The sequence below is a fragment of the Cetorhinus maximus genome, chromosome 4, assembly GCF_964194155.1.
Source record: "Cetorhinus maximus chromosome 4, sCetMax3.hap1.1, whole genome shotgun sequence".
In the NCBI taxonomy this organism is placed as follows: domain Eukaryota; kingdom Metazoa; phylum Chordata; class Chondrichthyes; order Lamniformes; family Cetorhinidae; genus Cetorhinus; species Cetorhinus maximus.
In genome coordinates this window covers 68,254,754-68,277,913 of record NC_135882.1, presented here as the reverse complement: position 1 = coordinate 68,277,913, position 23,160 = coordinate 68,254,754, and the positions used below count along the sequence as shown (strand labels likewise).

At 44.3% G+C, this 23,160-nt stretch overlaps 1 protein-coding gene across 4 annotated transcripts in view; it reads left to right on the top strand.

The window, feature by feature from the left end:
• LOC144679671 (uncharacterized) overlaps positions 1-23,160 on the top strand; it is a 665,324-nt gene that overhangs the window by 38,803 nt on the left and 603,361 nt on the right. Inside the window, exon 2 of one of the 4 annotated variants that reach the window (XM_078540274.1) lies at positions 15,310-15,387. The exons of the other annotated variants lie outside the window; for them this stretch is intronic. Within the exon in view, the coding sequence (XP_078396400.1) occupies positions 15,370-15,387 (18 nt within the window). The 5' untranslated portion in view covers positions 15,310-15,369. The remainder of the gene's footprint in view (positions 1-15,309; positions 15,388-23,160) is intronic. 4 annotated transcript variants of the gene reach the window in all.

Below are 23,160 nucleotides of genomic sequence, written 5' to 3'. Positions count from 1 at the left end.
ATTAGGGCCTTGCTCAGATCATGGATGTCTGAGGAGCAGAATATGCTGGAGCCCTACAGCTGACCCTGGAGGAACATGTGCATCGCATGCTGGGTGGACTCTCATGGACATGGATCCACCATGAAGCAGCCCACGGAAGGTAGGAGGTCTCCGTTGATGTCTTGGGTCTGCTTCAGAACATCACAGTCTTGCCATGGGCTGCTATGGATGATCAACTTGGGGGTGAGTGGCAGAGAGGAAGGTCCAGCTGTGAGTGGGAGAGCACCGGGAGGTGGGGCAAAGGTGTCAAGGGGTGGTGAGGTTGGGAGGGAAGGATGAAGGTGGCGGGGGGGGTTGAGGTTGGGAGGGGGGAACATGGGGGAGTAGGGTGTAACGGGGGAGAATGCAGCAAGTGGAGAGGTAGGTGTAAGGGTTGGAGGAAGGTGTAAGGAAAGGAATCTGGAGGCGGGCAGAGAAAGGAATCTGGAGGCGGGCAGAGAAAGGAATCTGGAGGCGGGCAGAGAAAGGAATCTGGAGGCGGGCAGAGAAAGGAATCTGGAGGCGGGCAGAGAAAGGAATCTGGAGGCGGGCAGAGAAAGGAATCTGGAGGCGGGCAGAGAAAGGAATCTGGAGGCGGGCAGAGAAAGGAATCTGGAGGCGGGCAGAGAAAGGAATCTGGAGGCGGGCAGAGAAAGGAATCTGGAGGCGGGCAGAGAAAGGAATCTGGAGGCGGGGTGGGAAGGAGGAGTCCGGGGGGAGGACCAAGCAAGAGTGGAGGAGGGAGTAAGGGTGGAGATGGGGGTTGTCTAGGTGAACATGCAAGTGAGGGGTCTGTGGAGTCAATGACTGGCTCCTGGTGAGCAAACTGAGGGAGGGTATGGTACAAAGGAACGGTGAGTCTGAGAAAAGGCAGAGGGAGCCTGAAGGGTGGGAGGGTGAAAGTGTGTTGGTTGTGGTAGAAGGGACTGTGAGGATGGTTGTTGGGGACTTGGAGGCATACATGGACCCCGGGGATGGGAAGGAGGAGATCGGGGAGGTCATTGTGGATGGGGGTAGGACTCTTAGGAAAGTAGGGAACGTGCACGTTCACCTGGAGTGACGCGGGTTCAGGTTGCTAGGCGACTGTGTGGATGTGGAAGGTGATGCCGGGGGATCAACAATGATGGGGTAAAGGACATGGATGACTGGGAAATGGGAAAGGACAGGGAACTTGAGCAAAAATCTGACTACAGCCATCGTTGTCGAAATCAAAAGTGAGCGGAGCCTCATGTTGGATGGGCACAGGTGCTGCATGGGAGTGCGGTCAGTGGATGGGCGGAGATGCAGGTCAGCTCAGGTGGACAACTGAAAGAGAACCCCAGCAGGCAGCATTGAAAATGCCCGGGACGTTGAGATGAGTGTGATGAATGAAGGATCCGCGTGCGTGGGAGAGTGCTTGCAAGAGGCTCTGAAAGGCCTTGCCACACACACTTCTCCCTCTGGAATCACTCATGCTCTGGCTGGGTGCAGCTGAACTGTTTGTGGGGACAGCAGGGGTGGTGAGTGGTGGGTGAATGTATGGGGAGGACTTGCGGAGCCTGTCAATGAAGCTGAAAGACAACATTACACATTATTCAGTGAAAGTGAATATATTTTCGATTATAAAGTGACAAAATGTGTTCACTCATGCATCCACTTGTTGTCAGAATTTGTTAACTTTTCTCGGCCTCCGACTCCTTCTAGTTGCTGACCTGACATCCGCAGCAGGGGTGGAGACAGCCTTTGCAATTGGTGGCCCTGTTGCCTCTGTTGACTTTGGCTTGTGTCCTCTGGAGAGCTGAGGCCTTGAGTGCCCTGGCTTGCTTTGGCTGTCCTCTTGTGGGCCAGCTGCTCCCTCTGCTGTGACAGGGATGAGGTTGAGGCGGTCACAAGCAAACGGGACTCCGAGGAAGTGGACAGCTTCTGAGATTCTTGAGTGGATGACCCAGGGGTGTCCAGCTGCTGTGTGATGTTCCCCCACCCTTTGTTGATTCTCTATGATGAGTTGGAAGGCCAAATCCAGAGGCTCATCATCTGACTCGGACCTCACTGGTGCCTCTTCTCCAGCAGTCCTCCGAGTTTCCGGAGCCCAGCTGAAGCTGCCTCCTCCTGCTGCCCCATAACCCTTGATTCCCTTACTGATTTAAAAATCTGTTTATCTCAGCCATGAATATACTTAATGATCCAGCCTCTAAGCCCTCTGCGGTAAAGAATTCCACAGATTCACTACCCTCTGAGAGAAGAAACACCTCCTCACCTCTCTTAAATGGGCGACCCCTTACTCTGAGATTATGCCCCCTGGTCTGAGATTCTCTTACAAGGGGAAACATCCTCTCAGCATCTTCCCTGTCAAGCCTCCTAGGAATCTTGGATGTTTCAATAAGGTCGCCTCTCATTCTTCTAAACTCCAATGAGTACAGCCCCAACCTCCTCAAACTCTCCTCATAGAAAATCCCTCCATACCTGGGATCAACCTAGTGAACCTTCTCTGGACTGCCTCCAATGTCAGTATATCTTTCATTAGATAAGGGGACAAAAACTGTTTACAGTATTCCAGGTGTGGCCTATTTAGTGCCTTGTATAATTTTATCATACTGCATTCCCTTTGAAATAAAAGCCAACATTTCATATGCCTTCCCGATTACCTGCTGAACTTGTATGTTAGCTTTTTGGGATTCATGCAAGAGGACTCTCGAATCACTCTGTGCTGTATTTTTCTGCAGTCTTTCTCCATTTAAATAATATTCAACTCCTCTATTCCTGCCAAAATGCATAACCTCACATTTTCCCACATCATCTGCCAGGTTTTTGCCCACTCGCTTAACCTGTCTATATCCCTCTGTGGACACTCCGCTGCCATTTCTTGGTTCCCCATTATTATTTCCCTAGCCTCATTCTCTAAGGGGCCTATGTTCACTTAGGCCTCTCTCTTCCTTTTTATATATTTAAAGAAGCTCTTACTTGCTAGTTTACCCTCAAAGTTTATTTTCTCCCCCTTTATTATTTTTTTGGTCATCTTTTGTTGGTATTTAAAACTTTCCCAATCCTCTGGTTTACCATTAATCTTTGCCACATTGTATGCCCGAACCTTCCTGTCACACTCTGGGTATCATTACCTAAATAGCTGCCCTGCAATGCTGCCATATCCTTTTGCTTTGTTAGCCTACGTATCCCCTCTCCACTATCCTCCCCCCTACTATTTAGTTTAAAGCGCTCTCTACAGCCCTAATTATTCAATTCGCCAGGATACCGGTCCCAGCAAGGTTTAAGCGAAGCCTGTCCCAACGGAACAGCTCCCTTCTACCCCAGTACTGGTGCCAGTGCCCCATGAACTGAAATCCATTCCTCCCACACCAGTCTTTGAGCCACACCTTTAACTCCTTAACTTTATTTGCCCTATGCCAGTTTGCCCGTGGCTCAGGTAGTAATCCAGAGATTATTACCTTGGAGGTTCTGCTTTTTAAATTAGCTCCTAACTGTTCAAATTCTTTCAGCAGAACCTTCTTTCTAGCCCTATCAGTGTCTTTGGCACCAATGATGGACAATGACAACTGGATCTCTCCCACTCCAAGTTCCTTTTGAGCCCTGAGGAGATGTCTTTAACCCTGGCACTGGGCAGGCAACACAGCCTTCAGGACTTACGCACACGGCTGCAGAGAACACTATCTATCCTCCAAATTATACTGTCCCATACCACTACTACATTCCAATTTCCTCCCCTCACTTGTATGGCTCCCTGTACCACGGTGCCGTGGTCAATTTGCTCATCCTCCCTGCAGTCCCCGCTCTCGTCCACACAGCTTGCAAGAACCTCATGACTGTTGGACAATTGCAGGGGCCGAGTCCCCTCGAACGCTACCCCCCTGGGTCCCCATACCTGCTTCACTTGCAGTCACACCCTCCTGTCCCTGATCACAGACCAAATTTGAATTACCTAGTCTGTGGGGTGTGACCGCCTCCTGGAGCAAAGTGTCCAGGTAATTATCCCCCTCCCTGATGTGGCGCAATGTCTGCAGCTCGGACTCCAGCTCCTTAACTCGGATCCAAAGCTCCTTGAGCTGCAAGCACTTAGTGTGGATGTGTTCGCTCTGGATCACCTTGGTGTCCAGCAGAACCCACATGGTGCAGCAGCAATATCACCCATCCTGCCATCGCTATCTTATTTTATTTAATTAATTACTCTAGTATCCCTGCTTTTTACACTTGAAGAATCTCCCACTCTTTACACTTTATTGTAATTCTTTGACGCACCAGTATTGCTCTTATACGTAACAAACTATTTTTAAGAAAAAGACAACAAATGAAAAATAAGACTAGAGACCTAAACACAAACTAAAAACCTTACTTTTACTTTAAAGACTGGCAATACTCACCAATGCTACTCACCAATCAGCTTCTCTCCATGTTCTTTAAAGGCCTCTCGCCCCTTTCTCTGCGCTCTTTAATGGCCTCTCGCCCCTTTCTCTGCGCTCTTTAAGGGCCTCTTACTCTTCTTGCACTCTCTCACTGTTAATGGCCCCACTGCCCCTCTTGCTGTCTCATTGTTAAAGGCTCCGCTGCTCCTCTTGCAGTATCGCTGCTAATGGCCCTGTGACTCCTCTCGCACTCTCACTATTAAAGGCCCCTCTGCTCCTCTTGCTCTCTCACAGTTAAAAGCCCCGCTGCTCCTCTCGCTCTCTCACTGTTAAAGGCCCCGATGCTCCTCTCGCTCTCTCACTTAATGATCCCGCTGTTCCTCTCGCTCTAACACTGTTAATGGCCCCGCTGCCCCCCTCACACTATCACTGTTAATGGCCCTGCTGCTCCTTTCGCTCTCTTGCTGTTAATAGCCACGCTGCTTCTCGCACACTCTTGCTGTTAATAGCCTTGCTGCTCCTCTCGCACTCTCTGCTGTGTCACATAAGACTCTCGAGGTCGAAGGCTCAAGCACTGAGATGTATCTTTTATTTTCCATCTAAGCGTTACTTTAAGGGAGGCTTAATGATCAGACTCCATGATGAGATGCTGGTTTTCAAGTCATCAGGCGCATCTCAAGAACGCTGGATGCAAAACATTGATCCACGCTGCAGTGTTGCACTTTGGCCTAGGTGTGGGCATTACAACTCGGTATGTGTGTTTGACATATAATGAGGCCCATGTTTATGATGGGGAGAGGTTAAGTAGCCATATGAATGTGACTGAGTCAAGCACTTTGATGTTCATTTGCTTAGTTGTAGAGATAGGCACTCCTGTGAGTAATTGTACAAAGGTCTTTATGTGGAAGTATGTCACCAGTAAACTGCTGATGGCAATTATTATAAAGATGGATCTCATGAAAATCTATTTTGAACACGGACCCCTCTAATGATGAACCCCTTCTGCATGGTATCAGTCTTGGTTACATGGCTTTGCCTCCCTGCTGCTCTGCTATTGGCAGGCTCCTCATCCTCATCCGTTTTGGAATTAGCAGAATGTACAGGAGCACCCTTCTCCAACTCCTAATCCTCTTCTTCCTCAGAGATAGCAGTTCTGCCTATGGCCTTGTCATCATCAATTTGGAGGCCCCTACGCTGTGTAGTGTTGTGCAGCATACAACAACTATTCTTGAAACCTTTGCTGGGGCATATTGCAGAGCTCTACCTGAGCGATCGAGACACCTGAATCTCATCTTTAAATGCCAATGGCTTGCTTGATGGTACTCCTAGTGATGGTATGGCTGCTGTTGTGGTTGTGTTCTGCCTCGGATTGTGGGTTCCTAAAGGGGTCATCAGCCAAGTTCTTAACGGGTAGCCCTTGACCCCTAGGAGCAAATCACTGATCTGTATTGGTTGCTGAAATAGATGGAGGAGTTGCAAACGCTTTAATATGAAGTAGTCAAGGCAGCCGTCTGGGAATCTTGCATACGTTTGAAGAAAGACCTTGTTGTGGTCACAAACCACCTGGACATTGAGTGAAAGGACTTCTGGTTAACAAAGCTGTCCGCGCATGCTTAGTTGGGGCCTTTATTGCAACATGGGTGCAATCTATGACACACTGCACCTGAGGGAAGCCTGCGATTTACGTGCAGGCTGTAACACTCTGCATTTGAGAAGGCATTAGTTACTGCCTTAATAAAGCGATGTGCTGCTGACTGGGATATACCAGACAGGTCTCCTGTTGAGCCCTGGAAAGAGCCAGAGGCATGGAAGTTTAGTGCAATGATTAACTGGCAGGCATGCAGGTCGATGGATTGTGCCTCCTGGATCATGCGACAGATGCCTGTTACAACTTCATGGCTCAAAATAAGTCTCCTACTGCACTGATTTTCTGTCATGTTGAGGTCAGTATGCCCTTCCCACATGGTAGAACCTGGTTGTGTGTCTTTCCGCCCCCCACCCACAACCATGCTTTCCTAGTGCCTTCTCCTCATGACCTTCGGCCCTCCCTCTGGGTGCAAGAGTTGGTAAGGGCAACAAAAAAAAATTGCCCTGGGAGAGCTGCAGTCCCACCCTCCCACTTCCTTGGGTGATGAGAAGACATTTGGAGTTAAGTTCTTCACACTTCTTGAACAGTAAATACAAATTTGAAGATAAATCTACAGGAGTACCTTACCAAAAGGGGTACCCTGGCTTTCCAAGGAAATGCACAAAGAACTGACCTGCTCTGACTTGGTCTGCTCTGCTCATGTTGGGTTCCACACAACAGGAATGGCAAAATCCAACTTGACTGGAGGCAACTGATGATTTAAATGGCCAGCTGCCTTTGTGAACCGTGCATGTGCAAACCCGGCCCGCTCCCGCCAAAATAGGAAGCGCTGTGTTTGGGGGCAGGACTTAGGATTTCTGTGCTAATTTGCCATTTTCACCATGACGGAGAGCCTCTTCGTTGTGGTAAAAATTCAGGCCTCTCTCCCTTCAACTTGGCTGTACCAGTAGTCTAAGTCACTGTTAGGAGTTCATTAGAATTTTAAACTCTTCTAGCCAACACCAGACTTCAACTGAATCTTTCTTGAAAAAGATGTTTCTTTCCATCCAGCTTGTGCTAAACTCAAAAATATCAAAGAACCTAAAAAAAACCCTGCTTGAACACAGAATCACACCCACAATCTACTCACAATATAATTAACTTGTTGATCCCTTCTTTGAATGGTTTACCTTGCAGGCAGGGAGCCACATTATCTTTTACTGGAAACCCGGTGCTTTACCAGAAAATCTTATCTTGGAGAAGCCTAGTTCTTAAAGGGACCATTGTTCCAAGATTAAAATATAGTTTGTTTTCCCCCAGAAGCACATGGGGCATCACACTTGACACTTAAAAATGCTTACATCTTGTGACAACCTATTTTCTATCTGCACCAGGTTACCACTCTTAAAACACATCAGTGAATATTATTCAATATAAAAGGGAAAAAAAACTATTTGTTCTATTACTGACTGCACAGGTTTCTGGACTGGTTTGAGAGAGGAGGGGTTTTAATTCGCTTGGGACAGTGAGTGATTAACCTCTGACCCAAAAATTTGATTTGAAACAAATGACAACCAGGGATGGGAGGGAAAATCACCCTAAAAATTGGTGGGGGCGCAGATGGGGAAATTATTGTTGAAAACTTTTTGAAATAATATCTATATGCTGGTCATGGCTAGACCATGCAACCACATTAAAAATGTCAAAAACTGCCTCACATGCAACATCGTGGCCAAAGCTTGTAATTGTGACAGTTTACAGCAAAATTAAATAGGAAATGTTGATACATCAATTAATAGTGGGAAAGGTTACCTATAACTACGAGCAATAAATGTGACTAGAGAAAGTAAGGTTTTGTGGACAAGAAGTGTATTTAGACAATAGATTTTAATATTATAAAGCAACATATATATAAATTGAGATCTAGATAGATATTACCTGACACATTGAACTGCACTTGCTATCGACTGGCTCAGTCACCTAAAAGAATCTGCTTGCTTTGTTGTGAATTATTTATTTTGATTTGTGCATGTTGGTCATCATCTGTAATCTTGTAAATGTGTGCTAATATCCTGATCCAGGTCATTTATATGTATACATTTAAAACTATCAACGATCCTCAGGATGACACTTGGTATTTTGCAAATTATCTCTTTCTATCCTGGAAAGTTCCTATTTTCAGGCTGTTACATCAAGGCCTATTGGAGCTTAATCCTCCAATACTTAACCATCTGAATGCTACATCTGTATTTTGCCATCCAAATGAATTTTGAATGCATCCAGAGGTTGGATATAGACTAGTCAGTCTAATGAGTTATTCCTGATATTTATCATTCCAGGGGCAGAATTTTATCTGCCAAGGGGAGGTGGGTTCGGATGTGGGGTTAAATTCTCAAGAAGCAGCGTTGAGTCGGGAACCCAGTATGCTCCTGCACACTTCTGAGTTTGAACGTGAGTGGGGAACCCCATGCAGCTGTTGGGAAATTCATCAAAATATGCAAATTTAATCCTGCATTCTGGCTTTAACAGCCAGTGTACAGGCTTCCTAAGCTTTCTGCGTCTTGCCATGGTCACCGAGGAGGGAGCACATCAAGGAATGATTGTTTAATGAAATTGATGTGTTGGGAAAACTTCAATTGTGAAACTGAAAATCTGCAGGCTTGCCTATCTGAGATGATGCTGCTCACAGCACTTCTAAGAGTGTGCTCTTTGTGCTTGACAGGTGATTTCCAACTTTTGCAGATCAGTTTACTTGCCTTGAACTCACCTTGATCTGCATTTCCCTGTTGTTAATCTTCACCGTAGCAAGTGAGCAGTTTATACAGCCTCTACCTTGCACCTCTGCTGAGAAATAAGAGGAACAGCAACACCAACAGTACCAGCAGCAGAAGCAATGGCAGCAGCAGCACCAGCTGACTTCTCAGCCACATGGCACTCCACAGGACACAAGATAGACCCAGATCCAGCTCAAAGGAAGTGAGACACCTAACACAGAGTATACAGGTAGAAGATCATCTCCCATGACATGTGTAAGTATTTGTGCCTCAGGAGGCTCAGGCTTCCATGGCGGGTCATTACTGACATCTGCAGCCTCCTTGAGGAAGATCTCCTTCCCAGTGGACTGGGAGAGCATGCATTGAAACTGGCCAACAAGATGGTTATCACTGGAACAACCCCCCCGTTCCACCCTGCCCCACCTCACTGCACTCGCAGTTCTCTATCTTTCCCTGGATATATAGAGTTCTACACTTTCTTAACGTGTAAGGAGAGAAAGCAGAGAGTTGTTAGTGTGACCTGGAGAGGAGGGAAGGACATCATGTGTGGAGGGTAACTTTGAGATATGGGTGCGAGATGGCACAAAGATGTGGTGAGTGTGTGTTGACTGTTCGGATGAGGATGTGAGGAGGTGCCTGGAGAGAGAGAGAGGGATGCGTGGATCTGCAATGTGTGTTGGTCTGAGGAGTGTTGTGCAGGAGAATGTTGGGAAAGTTAGAATATTGGCTTTGTCACCTCAGTGATAGACCACTCACCTTTCTTGCCCACCCTTCTCCCCAGAGGTCCATGAATCTCTTGGGGCACTGTCTTCAGGTTTGAGGGACCACACTCCTGCTGCTCACTTTCTTGATCATTTCTATCCAGGCCTGCTTGGTTGGAGAGACTGTCCCTTTCCTCCCGTCCTTGACAAACATCACCTCGTTTCAGTCCTTAAGATCCCTCCAGGTAAGAGTCCTAGAAGTGGTGGGGGTGGTGGGAAGGAGCAGGGCAGCCTTCCCTGGCCTCCATTCCTGTGGTTGCTGAAGACACAAGAATCAATGTACAGCTCAGCCATTTCAACCCCTACTGGGGTCCCTTTTAACTAGAAACCCTTCCTCTGTCAGATTGGTAGTCATCCTGCCTGCCTTCTATAATTGACGGAAAACTCAGAATTGGAATTTTGAAGCTATGTTAAACAGCCAAGGCAAAGCTTGCTTTGATTAACTGCAGGTTTCTGACTTGCTACCAGTCTACCTGCTGCATGCAGGTCAGTTCAGTTAAGATTCTGTTCTAAATATCAGCCTGACATGTGGCCTTTTTTTCCTCTGAGGATTTGGGATCAAGCCCACTCACAGACATGAGGGAGTAAGCCAGGCTGATACCTGCTGGAGGTTCTGCCCTTTAAATGAATCTGAGGTTACCTGATCATGAAATCATGTGCTAATTGCCAAGAGGAGATGTGAGAGTAAATGCCCATCGGGGCAGCGTTTGATTGAATATGGTGTTAAAGAGCCTTAGCAGGACTGAAGTTAGTGGGGTCAAAGAGAACACTTTCCAATCACTGGAGTTATATCTAAACCAATGAAAGATGGTCATTGTTGTTGGAGGCTGATTATCACAGCACTAGGATATTACTGAATGAGTTCTTTCAGGGCAGCATTCTTGGTTCAACCATTAATCAGCTGCTTCATCAATGACCTACCTTCTCATTAAGTAACCTAATTACTTAATGCTACTTTCACAAGTGTAATTCTTCTGATACTCCTCTGGTAATGGAGCAGCCTAAACTAGTGTATTGCAAGACGTGGATATAATTCCGTTTGTGGTTGACAAATGGCAGGTAACATTCATGGTAGGTAATAACAATCTCTTTCTGACCTTCAACAGCACCACCATTGCTGAGTGTTCCACCCTCAACATCTTGAGGGTTGCTGCTGATCAGAAGCGTAATTGGACTAACTGTATTCACATTGGGTTTACGAGAGCACAGCAGAGGCTGAGTAGTCTTTGATAAGTGGCTCACTTCTGATCCCTTAAAACCTCTCCACCATCAGCAAAACTCAAATCAAGAGTGTGATACTGTAATCAGCTCTTGTTTGGATAGGTGCCGCTATAATAAGGCTCAAGAAGTTTAACACTGGGACAGAGCAGTTTGCTTGATCTTCCCCACAAAAGGAAACATTCTCTCTCTATTCACTCTATCAAAAGCTTTCATAATTTTAATGATCTCTATTAGGCCACCCCTCAGCCTTTTTTGAAGCGAGGAGAGACCTAGCCTGTGAGTCCTTTCCTGATACTTATGGCATCATTCTTGTAAATTTTCCCTGCACCCTCTCCAGCGCCTTCATATCCTTTTTATAATCTGGCAACATGAATTGCAGACAGTCCCTATTAGCTGCTAGACTTAAAATTCGTAAAGATGATTGACTGCTCCCAAATTAACTTTTTTGTTGGGAGGGGGTGGTTTTGTTTATCTTACTTTAAATTTTAAAAAATCAACACTAGTACTGATTAGCAGCATGGTAATGCAACATGATGGAGTGGTGGGATGCAAGTTAATTCACACTTTAAGTTTGCGGGCTTTACTGGAGCACTGTGTGAAGTGCCAACTGATACCAGGTAGTTTTCCACAGGCAAGGTTTCATGCATTGGCTCTATCCAGACAAGAGCTGATTACAGTATCACACTCTTGATTTGAGTTCTTCCTCTTTTTTGGGAAGGGATAGCGACCTGGGTTCTGCATTCTCCCACCGCTGCTTTCAGTAGCACTGTGATCAGTAGCAGATTTGTTTCTGTCGCATGATTTTGGTTACAGGAGATTTTTTTTAAAAAAACTTTGTTACTACAGCCTGCTCCATCTAGTGGCTTGGACAAGAAATGGCCTATGTCATATAGTGTAAGATGGTGATTCTGCTTCAGCGAAGACTCTGGAACAACTTTCCAGATCTTTTTACAGCTTAAAATGTTAATTCTTCTTTGTCGAGGGAGGCTTTCTTAGGCATACTTTGACATTTTTGTTCTGCTAATATCTCATAGTGCTTCACCAAAAATGTTGGCATTTTTATGTTAAATTCATCTATCTTCAGTGAGTTTGAGGAGATGCTGTTAATAATGGTTGCATTTTATCATGTGTGTACAATGTATTATATTCAAAGAGAAATAGAAATATTCCCTCACTTGAGCAACCGGAAGAACTAGGTAGATATTTCAACATACAACATTTCCAGCAATATGTGCTAAGTTCAATCTTCCTGTTCCAGTGGTTCAGGTGAAAGTTAAAAGATTGATTGGCACTATTTGAGGAAGAATTCCTCTAGTTTGGATAGCATTCTGTTCTCAACCAAAGTCACCAAGTAAACTTTGAAACATCTGATAATGCATTTCATCGTAGAGTGACAGGAGAGGAATCAGGAACAGCAGAGTTATGAGCTGAGAAATTATGGCAGTTGCATTTTTGAATCTTTCACTAGATTCAAGAGATCAAAGTTGCTGATGAGGGATTGAAACTCTGGGAATACAGCAGAAGGCAAACCTAAATCCCCACCCAAAAAACAGAGTAATATATGGGTGAAAGTTATTGTTGCTATTGGAAGGTGTGATTGGTGAGCTTATAGATATAGTTTGCAACTATAATACAAACATATGAATGCATTTTCTATCTTTAAGACTTTTAGACACTACGCACTCTAATCCAAAAGTATAAAGAAAATCAGTCATTTGCAGTCTGTCTATTATTTCTATTAGATATTAAATTTGTACATGTGGCATGCACTTCACTGAAAAGTAATTGTAAGTACTTGCAGTACCTTTAACTCCTGTGGGTGATCCTGCTGCTTCTCCAGATACCATGCCCTAAGAGCACGCTGGTGACCATGGACTTCCATGGAATTGGTCCATGCTTATTTTTGGCAAAGTACTTCAGTGGTTTGCCTATGTGGTGTAAGTACACCCACAGTGCGTTTAGAGAGGGAGTTTCATGATTCGGACACAGTGACAGTGAAGGAATGGTGATTATAGTTCCAAGTCAAGCTGGTGTGTGACTTGGAGGGGCTCTTGCAGGTGGTGGTGTTCCCATGTGTCTGCTGCCCTTGTCCTTTTAGGGAGTAGGGGCTACAGGCTGTTGAAGGAGCCCTGGCGAGTTGTTGCAATGCATCTTGTGAGATGGTACACACTGCTGCCTCTCTGTGCTGGTGGTGGAGGGAATATTTACAGTGGTGAATGGGGTGTCGATCAAGTGGGCTGCTTTGTCTTGGACGGTGTTGAGCTTCCTGAGTGTTGTGGGAGTTGCACTCATCCAGGTAAGTGAAGAGTATTCTATCACACTTCTGACTTGTGCCTTGTAGATGATAGAAGGGGCTTGGGGAGTCAGGAGGTGAGTTACTCATCACAGAATCCCCAGCCTCCGATCTGCTCTTGTAACCACAGTATTTATGTGACTGGTCCAGTTCAGAACCTTGTCAATAGTAACTCTCCAGGATGTGTACTTGGGCTCAAATGTTAGAAAGAAAGTATATTGCAACATCTTTGTCGAAACTTAATTTATTCTCCTAAGGTAAAGTCTCCTAGATGACTAAATTGCTTTGGTGCTGTGCAGTGCTGGGAAAGTTTGAGAGAATCCTAAACATTCTCCTACCATCATGCTAAGTCAAGTAAGGCCAATCAGCTGAGGGCTACAATTCACAAACTCTCTATGTTTTAACTAGAGCTTCTCTGCAAGGTTGTTTCCTAGTTTTATTGACATTTGCAAATTACTGTTCCATCATTTTATATGCTGTCTTATTGATCAAAGGAGAATTGTAGTATCCACTTTGCAAATACTTGCACAGCTCCTCATTTCTCTGTTTATTAAATTTGAGGATTTAGGAATTCTAATACCTGTGTGCATATTGGTTGAAAAGTATTGGCAGGATTGTGAGCTGTAATCTTACCACTGCATTCTAATTAGAAAAATCAGGGGTTCAGTGAAAAGCCATTTCCATTCATTCTATTATGGCTTCTTGAGGTTTCCTTAAGTCTGAATTGGCAATATTTGTAAAGGAGCTGCTTGACAAATTTATTGACATTACTTGTTTAAAGTTGACAAATGTTTTTGACACCAGAGTTTGGTGTTTGGTACATGCCAGGAAAGCCCTGCTCCACATATTCTGCAACACTCTATCAAATGATTTAAAAAAAAACTACCATAAAGGAGTATCCTCCATTTTTCAAATATTGGTCTTTTTCACATTCTGAAATCTCTCCCAGCTATTAGCGCACATTAGGTTTGTTTTTCGTTAGGATAAGAATTTTATTGGCTTTGATTAGCTTCATGTCAAAATGAACTAATGCTATTATGTGGTCCTGGGGCTTTATATAACATGGCAGAGGAAGGTTAAGTTTGATTTGCCTGGCATGTGATCATAACCATGAAGTTTGGCATGCCTAGCTGCTGATGTTCCCAGAAACATTCAAACTTAGCCTTAAACAATGTCCTATGGTATGAGAATGTGAGAAAGGTGTACATACTTCAAAGAAGAAAGAAAACCATACACGATAGATGACTGTACCATTGTTATTGTTTGGATCAGTCTGGATTTTTAATGTTGTTTGTTCGACAATGAGCTGAAATTGCAGGAAAGAATAGAAATAAATGGGTTCAGATCAATTGGAAGAGTAACATTTATTTATGTAAACATATTGAGATAAGTGGGTTATGTTTCCATTATAAATGAGAATAAAGAGTTTTTTTTTGCACTTAACAACATAAGAGAGGTGTTGTTTGTACCTTCTGAGCTATTTCTCACTTAAAAGCTTCTCTGCAACATGCAGATTCAGCAATATGCTGCAATGGGATTTGAATTTTCATGTAACTGACAAAATTGTTAATCATTCCTGTGTTTTTATGCTTTTTACAAACTGACAGAGCAATGTTTACACTTCTTAATGGCTTCCTTTATGGTCGCTAATTGATTTGCTTCATTACCACATGCCATTAGGGTAGTGGAATGCAGTAAATGAGCTGTTTGATGCTAGAACATAATGAACTAATTGGGCTAATTAAAATCAATATGTGTGCCAATATCTAACCAGGAACTGGAATGCTACTTTTATCTATGGAAGATTACCAACTCTGTAGCTGAGACCTAATGCTGATTTATGAGTGCCCGATGATCATTAGTTGGAATAAATTGCTTGTAGTCGTAGAAACAGCATTATTCAAGTAGATGATACTAAGTGCATTGTTAGGTCACCAAAAAGGGCAATCTATGTTGTAGATTGTCACCTTAAACCTCTGTTCGTATATCAGTCTGCTGTTGTGAAAATTTACTTTATTTTTGGAACTGTTATTAGATGGTGTAAACTACTTTGCCTGATGCACTTCACTGTGATGGTGAAATTTGAGCAAGGAATTAAATTTTAAAATGTAGCACTTTCTAATTAAAATACCAGTATGTATGCTTATCAAAAGTAAGAGAAATACAAATAAAACAATATTGTAGACAAGTTGCACCTGACAATGCTTCTGAACTGTATTCACAAACCCCTATGCCAGCTGACACATACAGTTACAATTCGCTTCAATAGTATTTTGCCAGTTTGTGGTTGAGCTATGATGTAGATGTAACACTAATTTTGTAATATTTAGTCTCTTCGTAGAAAACAAAAAGACACAACTCGAGTCAGCAACCATAACAGTTGTGGAAGTCTGAACAGCATATGCTGAATCAATATTGGGTATGCTTTCTAATTGTTAAGGGCCTCAGAAAGGTTCATGATTCAGAATATAATACCTTGGCCCGAATCTTCCGTTCAGGGTCAGAGCACCTATTTCCAACCCTGACCATTCAAAAAAACTCATGCTTACCTTGCTCCGATTTTTCAGGGTAATCTTCTGATGAAGGATCCTGCAGAACTCAGTGCAGGAAACCTTGGAGGGAGCAGCAGAGAGAATCCATGCAGAAACCATGGCCCTTTTTTTTATAGCACCAACTGCCATATTCTGAATGTAAAGGGTTTAAATGTCCCAAAGCATCTTTGAAAAGCTACGGTGGGAAGTTAAGGATGTAAGGTGGGTTAAGTAAGTGGGTAAAGGGGTACTACGGTGGAAGCTGGGTAGGATGGCAGGTGGGTGAGGTGGTAGGGTGGCAGCTGGGTAGGGTGGCAGGGTGGAGGTGGGTGAGGTGATAGGGTGGCAGGTGTTTAGGGTGGGAGTTGGGTAGGGTAGAAGGTGGGTAGGATGGCACCTGGGTGAGGGGGTAGGTGGGTTGGAGGGTAGTCGGGTCAGGAGGAGTTGTCAGGTTGGGTGCTAGTCAAATTGAGTTGGGGGAGTCGGGTGGTGGGGGCTAGTCAAGTTGGGTTGGGGGAGATGGATGGTGGGGGCTAGTCAAGTTGGGTCAAGAGGAGCTGGCAGAGATGGCATGAAGCTCGTCTGCCAATGTGAGGTCAGTCTGGACCTTCTTGCTCGCCATTAATAGATGTAGCAGAGATTTTAGGTGCCTCATCCGTCTTTCACACTGGCAGTGACCTCCTGAGGTCATTGCTTGTATGAAGGCTTGCAGGTCTGAGCACAAGCCCAGAGACCCCTGACTCTGTTCCTGGAGCTGCCTCTCCATGAGAGTCACCATCTCTCAATGGAGGAGGCAGTGCGTTTGGTGCCCAGGGTCATTGCAGTACTCATGCTGCGCATGGACTTCTCCATGACAGAGACCATGGCACGCAAACTCTCAGGAATCTCCGCCAGATCCTCCCGTGTACCCCACTGGTCATCCAGCATCTGTCGCCAGAGGCTCGTCATTTGCCTCAGACTCAGCATGTTCCTGGTCTCCAGCAGCCCTCTGACTGTTGGCACCTTGAGCACTCTCTGCCTCCAACCAGCTCCTCGGAGTGGAGTGTGTTGTGCTCCTCACAATGTGCACTGACATTGTAGCTGACGACTTAATGACCACTGGGGTGCTTGTCTCTGCGCTGGTGCCTGGTGCAGGGAGGGGTGTGACACAGGTGCATCTGATGGGCACTGGTCCTCCGGTGTCAAGGTGGTTCCTTGGGGTCCTGCAATCATTTGCTGGATGGCAATTCTAGGGCAGGAAAATGACATGTCAGTGGAAAATTACATGTCAGTAGTATCAGTCATCACACCGTCACTGTGCATGCTAGGCGGGCTCGTCTTTCAATGAACAATGGGGACTGAAGGTTGAGGTTTCCATTTCAGATGAGACAACAGGATAATGTTTACACACTCCGACACTCTTGCATCTGTGCACTGCACTCTTACCTTCATCAGAGACCCCTGCCTCTCCACAACCAGTAGATCGAGTTGGGCATCGGCACTCCATCTCCAGGGCATCCATCTCGTACCTTGTCAGAATCATCAGGTATGCCTGTCCTTGATCTCTTGATGGTGTTATGGCTTCTCTTCTGAAAGGACAGAGGAGCATTGATTAGTCCTCTCTCTACTTGCAGCGCCATTGCAGCCTGGCCAACCATACCTGAGGAACACCTTGCACGGCACATTCGAGTCGTGGCCCTCAACCTGCAAAGCAATCAGGCCAAGCAGCCAGAGCTCTCAGCCTTGGCCGACGCCGATATCAGTGACAGTTGGCACTCAGACTTGTACACCCCTTAGCACCGGGGGGGGACGGCCAGCTGTTAACACTTTCCCACACAGATCCATGCCAACTCGGTACTCACCCTTGCCAAGCACAGCAGATCATTGAACCTTTTATGGCACTGTACCCATGTGCACCGCACAACATCATGGCTGCTGACCTGGGCTGCCACCTCTGTCCATGCCTTCTTCGTGAGGTCTGGTGGCATCCTCTTGTCACCCCTGGGTATCAAGATGTCCTGCCTGACACTGACATTCTCCACAATGATTCCTAAGCACTCATCCAAGAACCAGGGGGCAAGTGCCTATTGGACTTGCCCTCCCACCTGGCATGCCCAGCAGGTGCAGATGCCATTGCTATTCCACACAGATCTTTCTTCCTGGAACTTGACAGCTCCCCCTGGGGACCTGGCAGCCTTCAGGAAGCTGCCTGTGCTGCTTTTGAATCCCCCACCGGTTTGTCATTGGACCCGGCATCTGATAGGCTCCTGGCCCAACTTAGCCCTTCCGACCAGTGAAAAGATGCATTTCCCCTGCGGGCCTTAATTGGCCACCCGGTGTGATATTGCATTGAAAACGTGATCCCACCCGGTAGCGGATTTTTCATCTGCTTCTGGGCTCGCTGACTGTGCGTGCATGCCTAGGATGAAAAGCATGAAGTACAGGCCTTAAAGTTGGAGACCATTTTTGAAAGGTCCTGGGGAGCAGGGGAATTGCCCCCCGAAATTCAAAGTTCCCGGGCAATTCCCAAGGAGTCCTTGCATTGGGACTTCCGAGGGGTCTCGTAGTGACTGAACAGTGGGTATGTCCAGTCTCCGACCATCTAGAGATTGGAAGATCTGGGCCCTTGTTTATTTGGTGTCAGTAGGAAAGCTGTTTTGTAGTCCAATGCCCTGTAATGTTTAAGCTAAAAGTTAATATTTTGGTGTTTTCTATCATTAATAAAGTATGTGCACCCAACTTCCCCTCCTGGGTCCTTTGTTAGTCGTTATTATAAATGGTACTCCTTCTTCAGGTGTTCTCTCTCTCTCTCCTTTAAATCTGCCGTCATCACCCTTATCCTTAAAAACCCAACCTTTGACCCCACTGTCCTTGCAAACTACCATCCCATCTCTAACCTCCCTTTCCTCTCCAAAGTCCATGGAGGTGTTGTCACCTTCCAATCCTTTCCCATCTTTTCCAGAACTCCATGTTTGAAACCTTTCAATCAGGTCCTGCCCTGGCACCGTACTAAAACAGCTCTTATCAAAGTCACAAATTACGTTCTATGTGACTGTGACAACGTAAACTTTCCCTCCTTGTTCTTCTTGACCTGTCTGTAGCCTTTAACATGGTTGACCACATCATCCTCCTCCAGTGCCTCTTCACTATTGTTCAGCTGGGTGGGACTGTTCTCAACGTGATTCCATCCTTATCTATTCTAATTGTAGCTAGAGAAGTACTTGCAATGGCTTCTCTTACTGTTCCTGTACCATTACCTCTGGTGTCCCTCAAAGATCTATCCTTGGTCATCTCCTATTTCTCATCTACATGCTGCCCCTCGATGACATCATCCAAAAGCATATTGTTAGTTTTCACATGTAAACTGACGACATCTACCTCTATCTCACCACCACCTCTCTTGACTCATGTACTGTTGCTAAATTTTAGACGGCTTATCCAACATACGGTACTGGATGAGCAGAAATTTCCTCTAAATAAACATTGGGAAGATTGAAGCCATTGTTTTTGGTCCCTGCTCCAAACTCCATCCCTTAGCTACTGACTTCATCCCTCTCTCTGGCAATAGTCTGAGATTAAGCCAGTCTGTTTGCAACCTTGGTGTCACGTTTGACCCAAGTTGAGCTTCCAACTTCATTTTTGTAGCATCATTAAGTCTGCCTATTTCCACCTCCTAACATCTCCTAACTTCATCCCTGTCTCAGCTCATTTGCTGCTGAAACCTTCATTCATACATTCAATGTCTCGAGACTTGACTCTTATCTTGGAATCTGCTGCCAAGCTTTTATTTTTTGAGGCAGACTCGAACTGAAAAGGGAAACTGAGAAAGGAAACAGGAAAAGGAAACTAACCCTTCCAGTTTCTAAGGAAATGGAAACTGAACTTGAGATTTGAAAACCAAAACTTCTGGGCAGACTGAAACTAAGGCTAGAGAAAGGGATGCAGAGCCGTCCAAGCTCAGTAGTATGTTATGAATATCTAGTTCATGGTTAATGTGTTATAGAGTTTAGCTTTAGGTTTGGGAAATTAAAGTCGTAGCTGTAGAAAATGGGATAAATGCAATTCAAGCAAGCTTGGAGCCTATTATACTTAAAAGGTTGGGACCATGTTGCTACAAGATGTTAACAGCTAGAAAGGTAAGATAATTCAAATGCTGAATTTTAGAGGTTGCCATAAAACCTCAAGTAATGGCAGTTCAACAGGTGACCCATGTCTGTTTAATTAAGTTAGAAGAGATAGAGCTATAAAATAGCTTGTGGGTTCACTTAACCAAAGAGCTGGAGACGTGGTGTCTACAAAGTTTGCAGTACTGGCAGCCCAGAAGAATATTTTTGTTTTGGTAGGTAGAGCTAAATTAGTTTAAAAGCATTCAGTAAAACCCATTCACTTCATCAGGTCAAAAAGAAATTGTAAATGAGGGAGAAAGTCATTTAGTAGTACAGAACTTGAGTATAATTTAAAAAGAGACGTACTCTCAGTTTGAATCTTGTGAGGGAGCAGAAGCTTGAAGATTGCCTAATCTGAAGCTAGTGGGAGAATCTACAATGGGCCTCACAGTGTCTCATTGCAAAAGAATCATCTGAATTAGCTTGGAAGTATTGAAAAGTAACCAGAACAAGGGACTTGAGGCATCCGCAGTCAAGAGATGGTAAATGAAAGTTTTACTGCTGAGAATAGCTGGAGGAGAATTCTCCAGAGGACCATGGAATACTTGTGGGTGGTCCCCACAGAAGTAAATAGCTTTAAAATTGAAGTGTCTTAAAAGAGAATTCTTGGGGGAAGCAAGAAGTAAACATGAGTGCATAACATTCATAAGCTAATCATATTTGCTTTGTTTAATTTTTTTATGTGCAATAATGTTTGTTTTGATAAAAAAGTGAAAACTTGTGGTTAAAGTGAGGTATTTGGATTTATTTTTAATTGTCAATGGTCCCTAACCAGATCGTAACAGGTAGCAGTTGGTGAGCCCAGTGGTGTAGTACAGGCAAGCTGAAGAAGACAGGGCCCAGATCTGGAAGCTGAGAATAAGTTATTTTTTAATTTTTTCATGGGACGTAGGTGTCATTGGTTAGGCCAGTATTGTTATTGTCCATTTCTAATAGCCCTTGAGAAGGCGGTGGTGAGCCAAATTTTTGAACCGCTGCAGTTCACGTGATGTAGGTTTACCCACAGTGCTGTTAGGGAGGGTGGCCCAGGATTTTGACCTCGTGATAGTGAAGGAACGGCAATTTAGTTCCAGATCAGATTGTTGCATGGCTTGGGGCCCTTTCTTATTTCAAGATAGCATTGGAAGATTTACGCTATCCAGTTCATTGGAAGAAGAGTTTTGGAGGTTCTGCAGACGTGCGCCATTTTTGGTAAAGACCCCCATGTCTGTGGCACTCTGGTTGGTTGTGTGCTGCTGTTGGCTGAGGATAAGACTACATCCTAGAAAGAAAGGAGTTGAAATTCTTTGTAAGGAAGACAGAGTTTTGAAGAACTTTCTGATTGAATTTGATGTGTGGACTGCTGAGCAATTCATAAGGTCTGTCTTAGTTGTACTTGCCATTTAATGTGTAATTTATACTTATTTATATTGTAGTTTATAATCAACCATAATTTGCTTGTTAATTCATGTTTAACTTATGTTGATTCTAGATGTTAGTGTAAATGAGGTTATTTAAAATAGTATTTAGTGTTTGTTTTGTTTGACTCCTGTAGAGTAAAAATTCTTGTGTTCAAAACTTTGGAATTTTACTAACTTTTTAACTAACATTCTTTTACTAACTAACTGGGATCTCAGATTCCTTTTTTAAAAAAAGTTATTAGTCTCTACCAAGATCGTAACACCATTCCAATGTACTCCTGTCTGGTCTCCCACATTCTATCTTGCACAAACTTTAGGTCATCCAAAACACTGCTACCCATGTCCTAACTCACACCATGTCCCTTTCCCTTATCACCCCATGCTTGGTAACCTATATTGGTTCCCAATCAAGCAACATCTTGATTTTAAAATTCTCATCCTTCTTTTTAAATCCCACCATGGCTTGGCCTCTCCCTTCTCTGTAATCTCCTCCAGCCCACAACCCTTCAGTCTGTGCCCTCCTAATTTTGGCCTCGTGAGCATCCCTGATTTTAATTGCTCCACTATTGATGGTCGTGCCCTTAGTTGCTTAGGACCTAAGCTTTGGAACACCCTCCCTGCACCTTCGTACCTCTCTACCTTATTTTCCTCCTTTCCTCCAAACATACTTCTTTGACCAGACTTTTAGCCATCTGACCTAATATCTCATTATGTGACTTGGTGTCGCATTTTGTTTTTTAATGCCCGGTGAAGTGCCTCGTGATGTTTTATTATGTTAAAGTCTGTATATAAGTTTAAGCTGTTATTTTTGTGTGAACTTCTTAAATTGGGATAAGAGGAGAAACCACCTTTAATTGCACTTGGCAAATCAAAGCTGGGTTGTGACTCTTTAATTCAATGATAAAGTTCCAATTGGATCTGTGTAACTTTTAAGGGAAGGAGCATAAAATTGTTGAGAAATTTAAGAAGCTAACTATGGGAAACTGCTCATGAATACTTAGCTTTTTTTCCTTTTTGCACAAATTCGTAGGTTGGGGGTGGGAAAAAGTATCTTGATAGACTTTGCTTTCATCCCAAGGGTTAGAATTCAGGCAAGCATTAAGGCCTAGTCCAAATTGAGTCAAGTCTTACCTTCCTTCTGGACACAAATGCAAGCTGGCCCTAAATTTGGCAATGGAAATGAGAGAATACTTGGTGTATGGGATGGGGAAAATTCACATTAAAGCATTCCTGATGGCACCAATCTTGTTGTTAAGACGCACTGTTGCTGCTGAGAAGAGGAACCTTCACTATCTTAGGTAATGTCATATCTGCATTTAGGGTTTTTTTTTCTTCAGTTCTTGGTTACATTGTGCAAACATGTTATGTTATCAGTAATAGAAATTGCATGAGAGTTAAACTCAGGATCTTGCATGATTCTTCCCATTTCAATAATCGTCATTGGTCAAATATTGGTGAAGCTTCAATGACTGTCCACCACATGTTGTGCTTTGGACCGTCCAGTGCTCTTCCATTTAATTATGTGTTGTAGCTATGTCATGGTTTGTAGTTTGAGGGGTACCATTGGGTAATCAAAGGATTAATTCATCTGCCTTTTAATATTTTCTTCGTCAAGGACCCTACTACCTTCCTCTCGGCACTCATCTGACTGAAACAGTTGTATCTTTCTGGGGATAGCCAGGTTTTGAACCACTACTTGGCCATGTAGCACTCTGTACTGCTATCACAGTAATGAGTTTTATCACCTGACCTGGCACCAGTGCCTTTCAGTAGTTCTGTGCAGTGACAGGTTTAAATGGATTCTTTGAAGGTGGGACAAATTTAGCAGGGTAGTTGGGTCAGGGCTTACCAGCACTGGAAGTATTTAAGGTCTGAATATTGAGTGGTCCTGACTTTATAGGTGGACAAGGAGCTCCAAGCCCACTATCATGTGGAAACTGAGCCAGATGGACCTCAGTCTTTTTAGAATAACAATTACTAAGTTCTTATGAAGTGTTATCAGTAGATATTTTACTCTATGCCCTTCTATTCAATGCCAAAGCAAATGTCCATAGAGCTCCATGGACCAAATCTGTAAATAAAAATCTTTAAAATGCTTAAAAGGAAAAAAACCTGA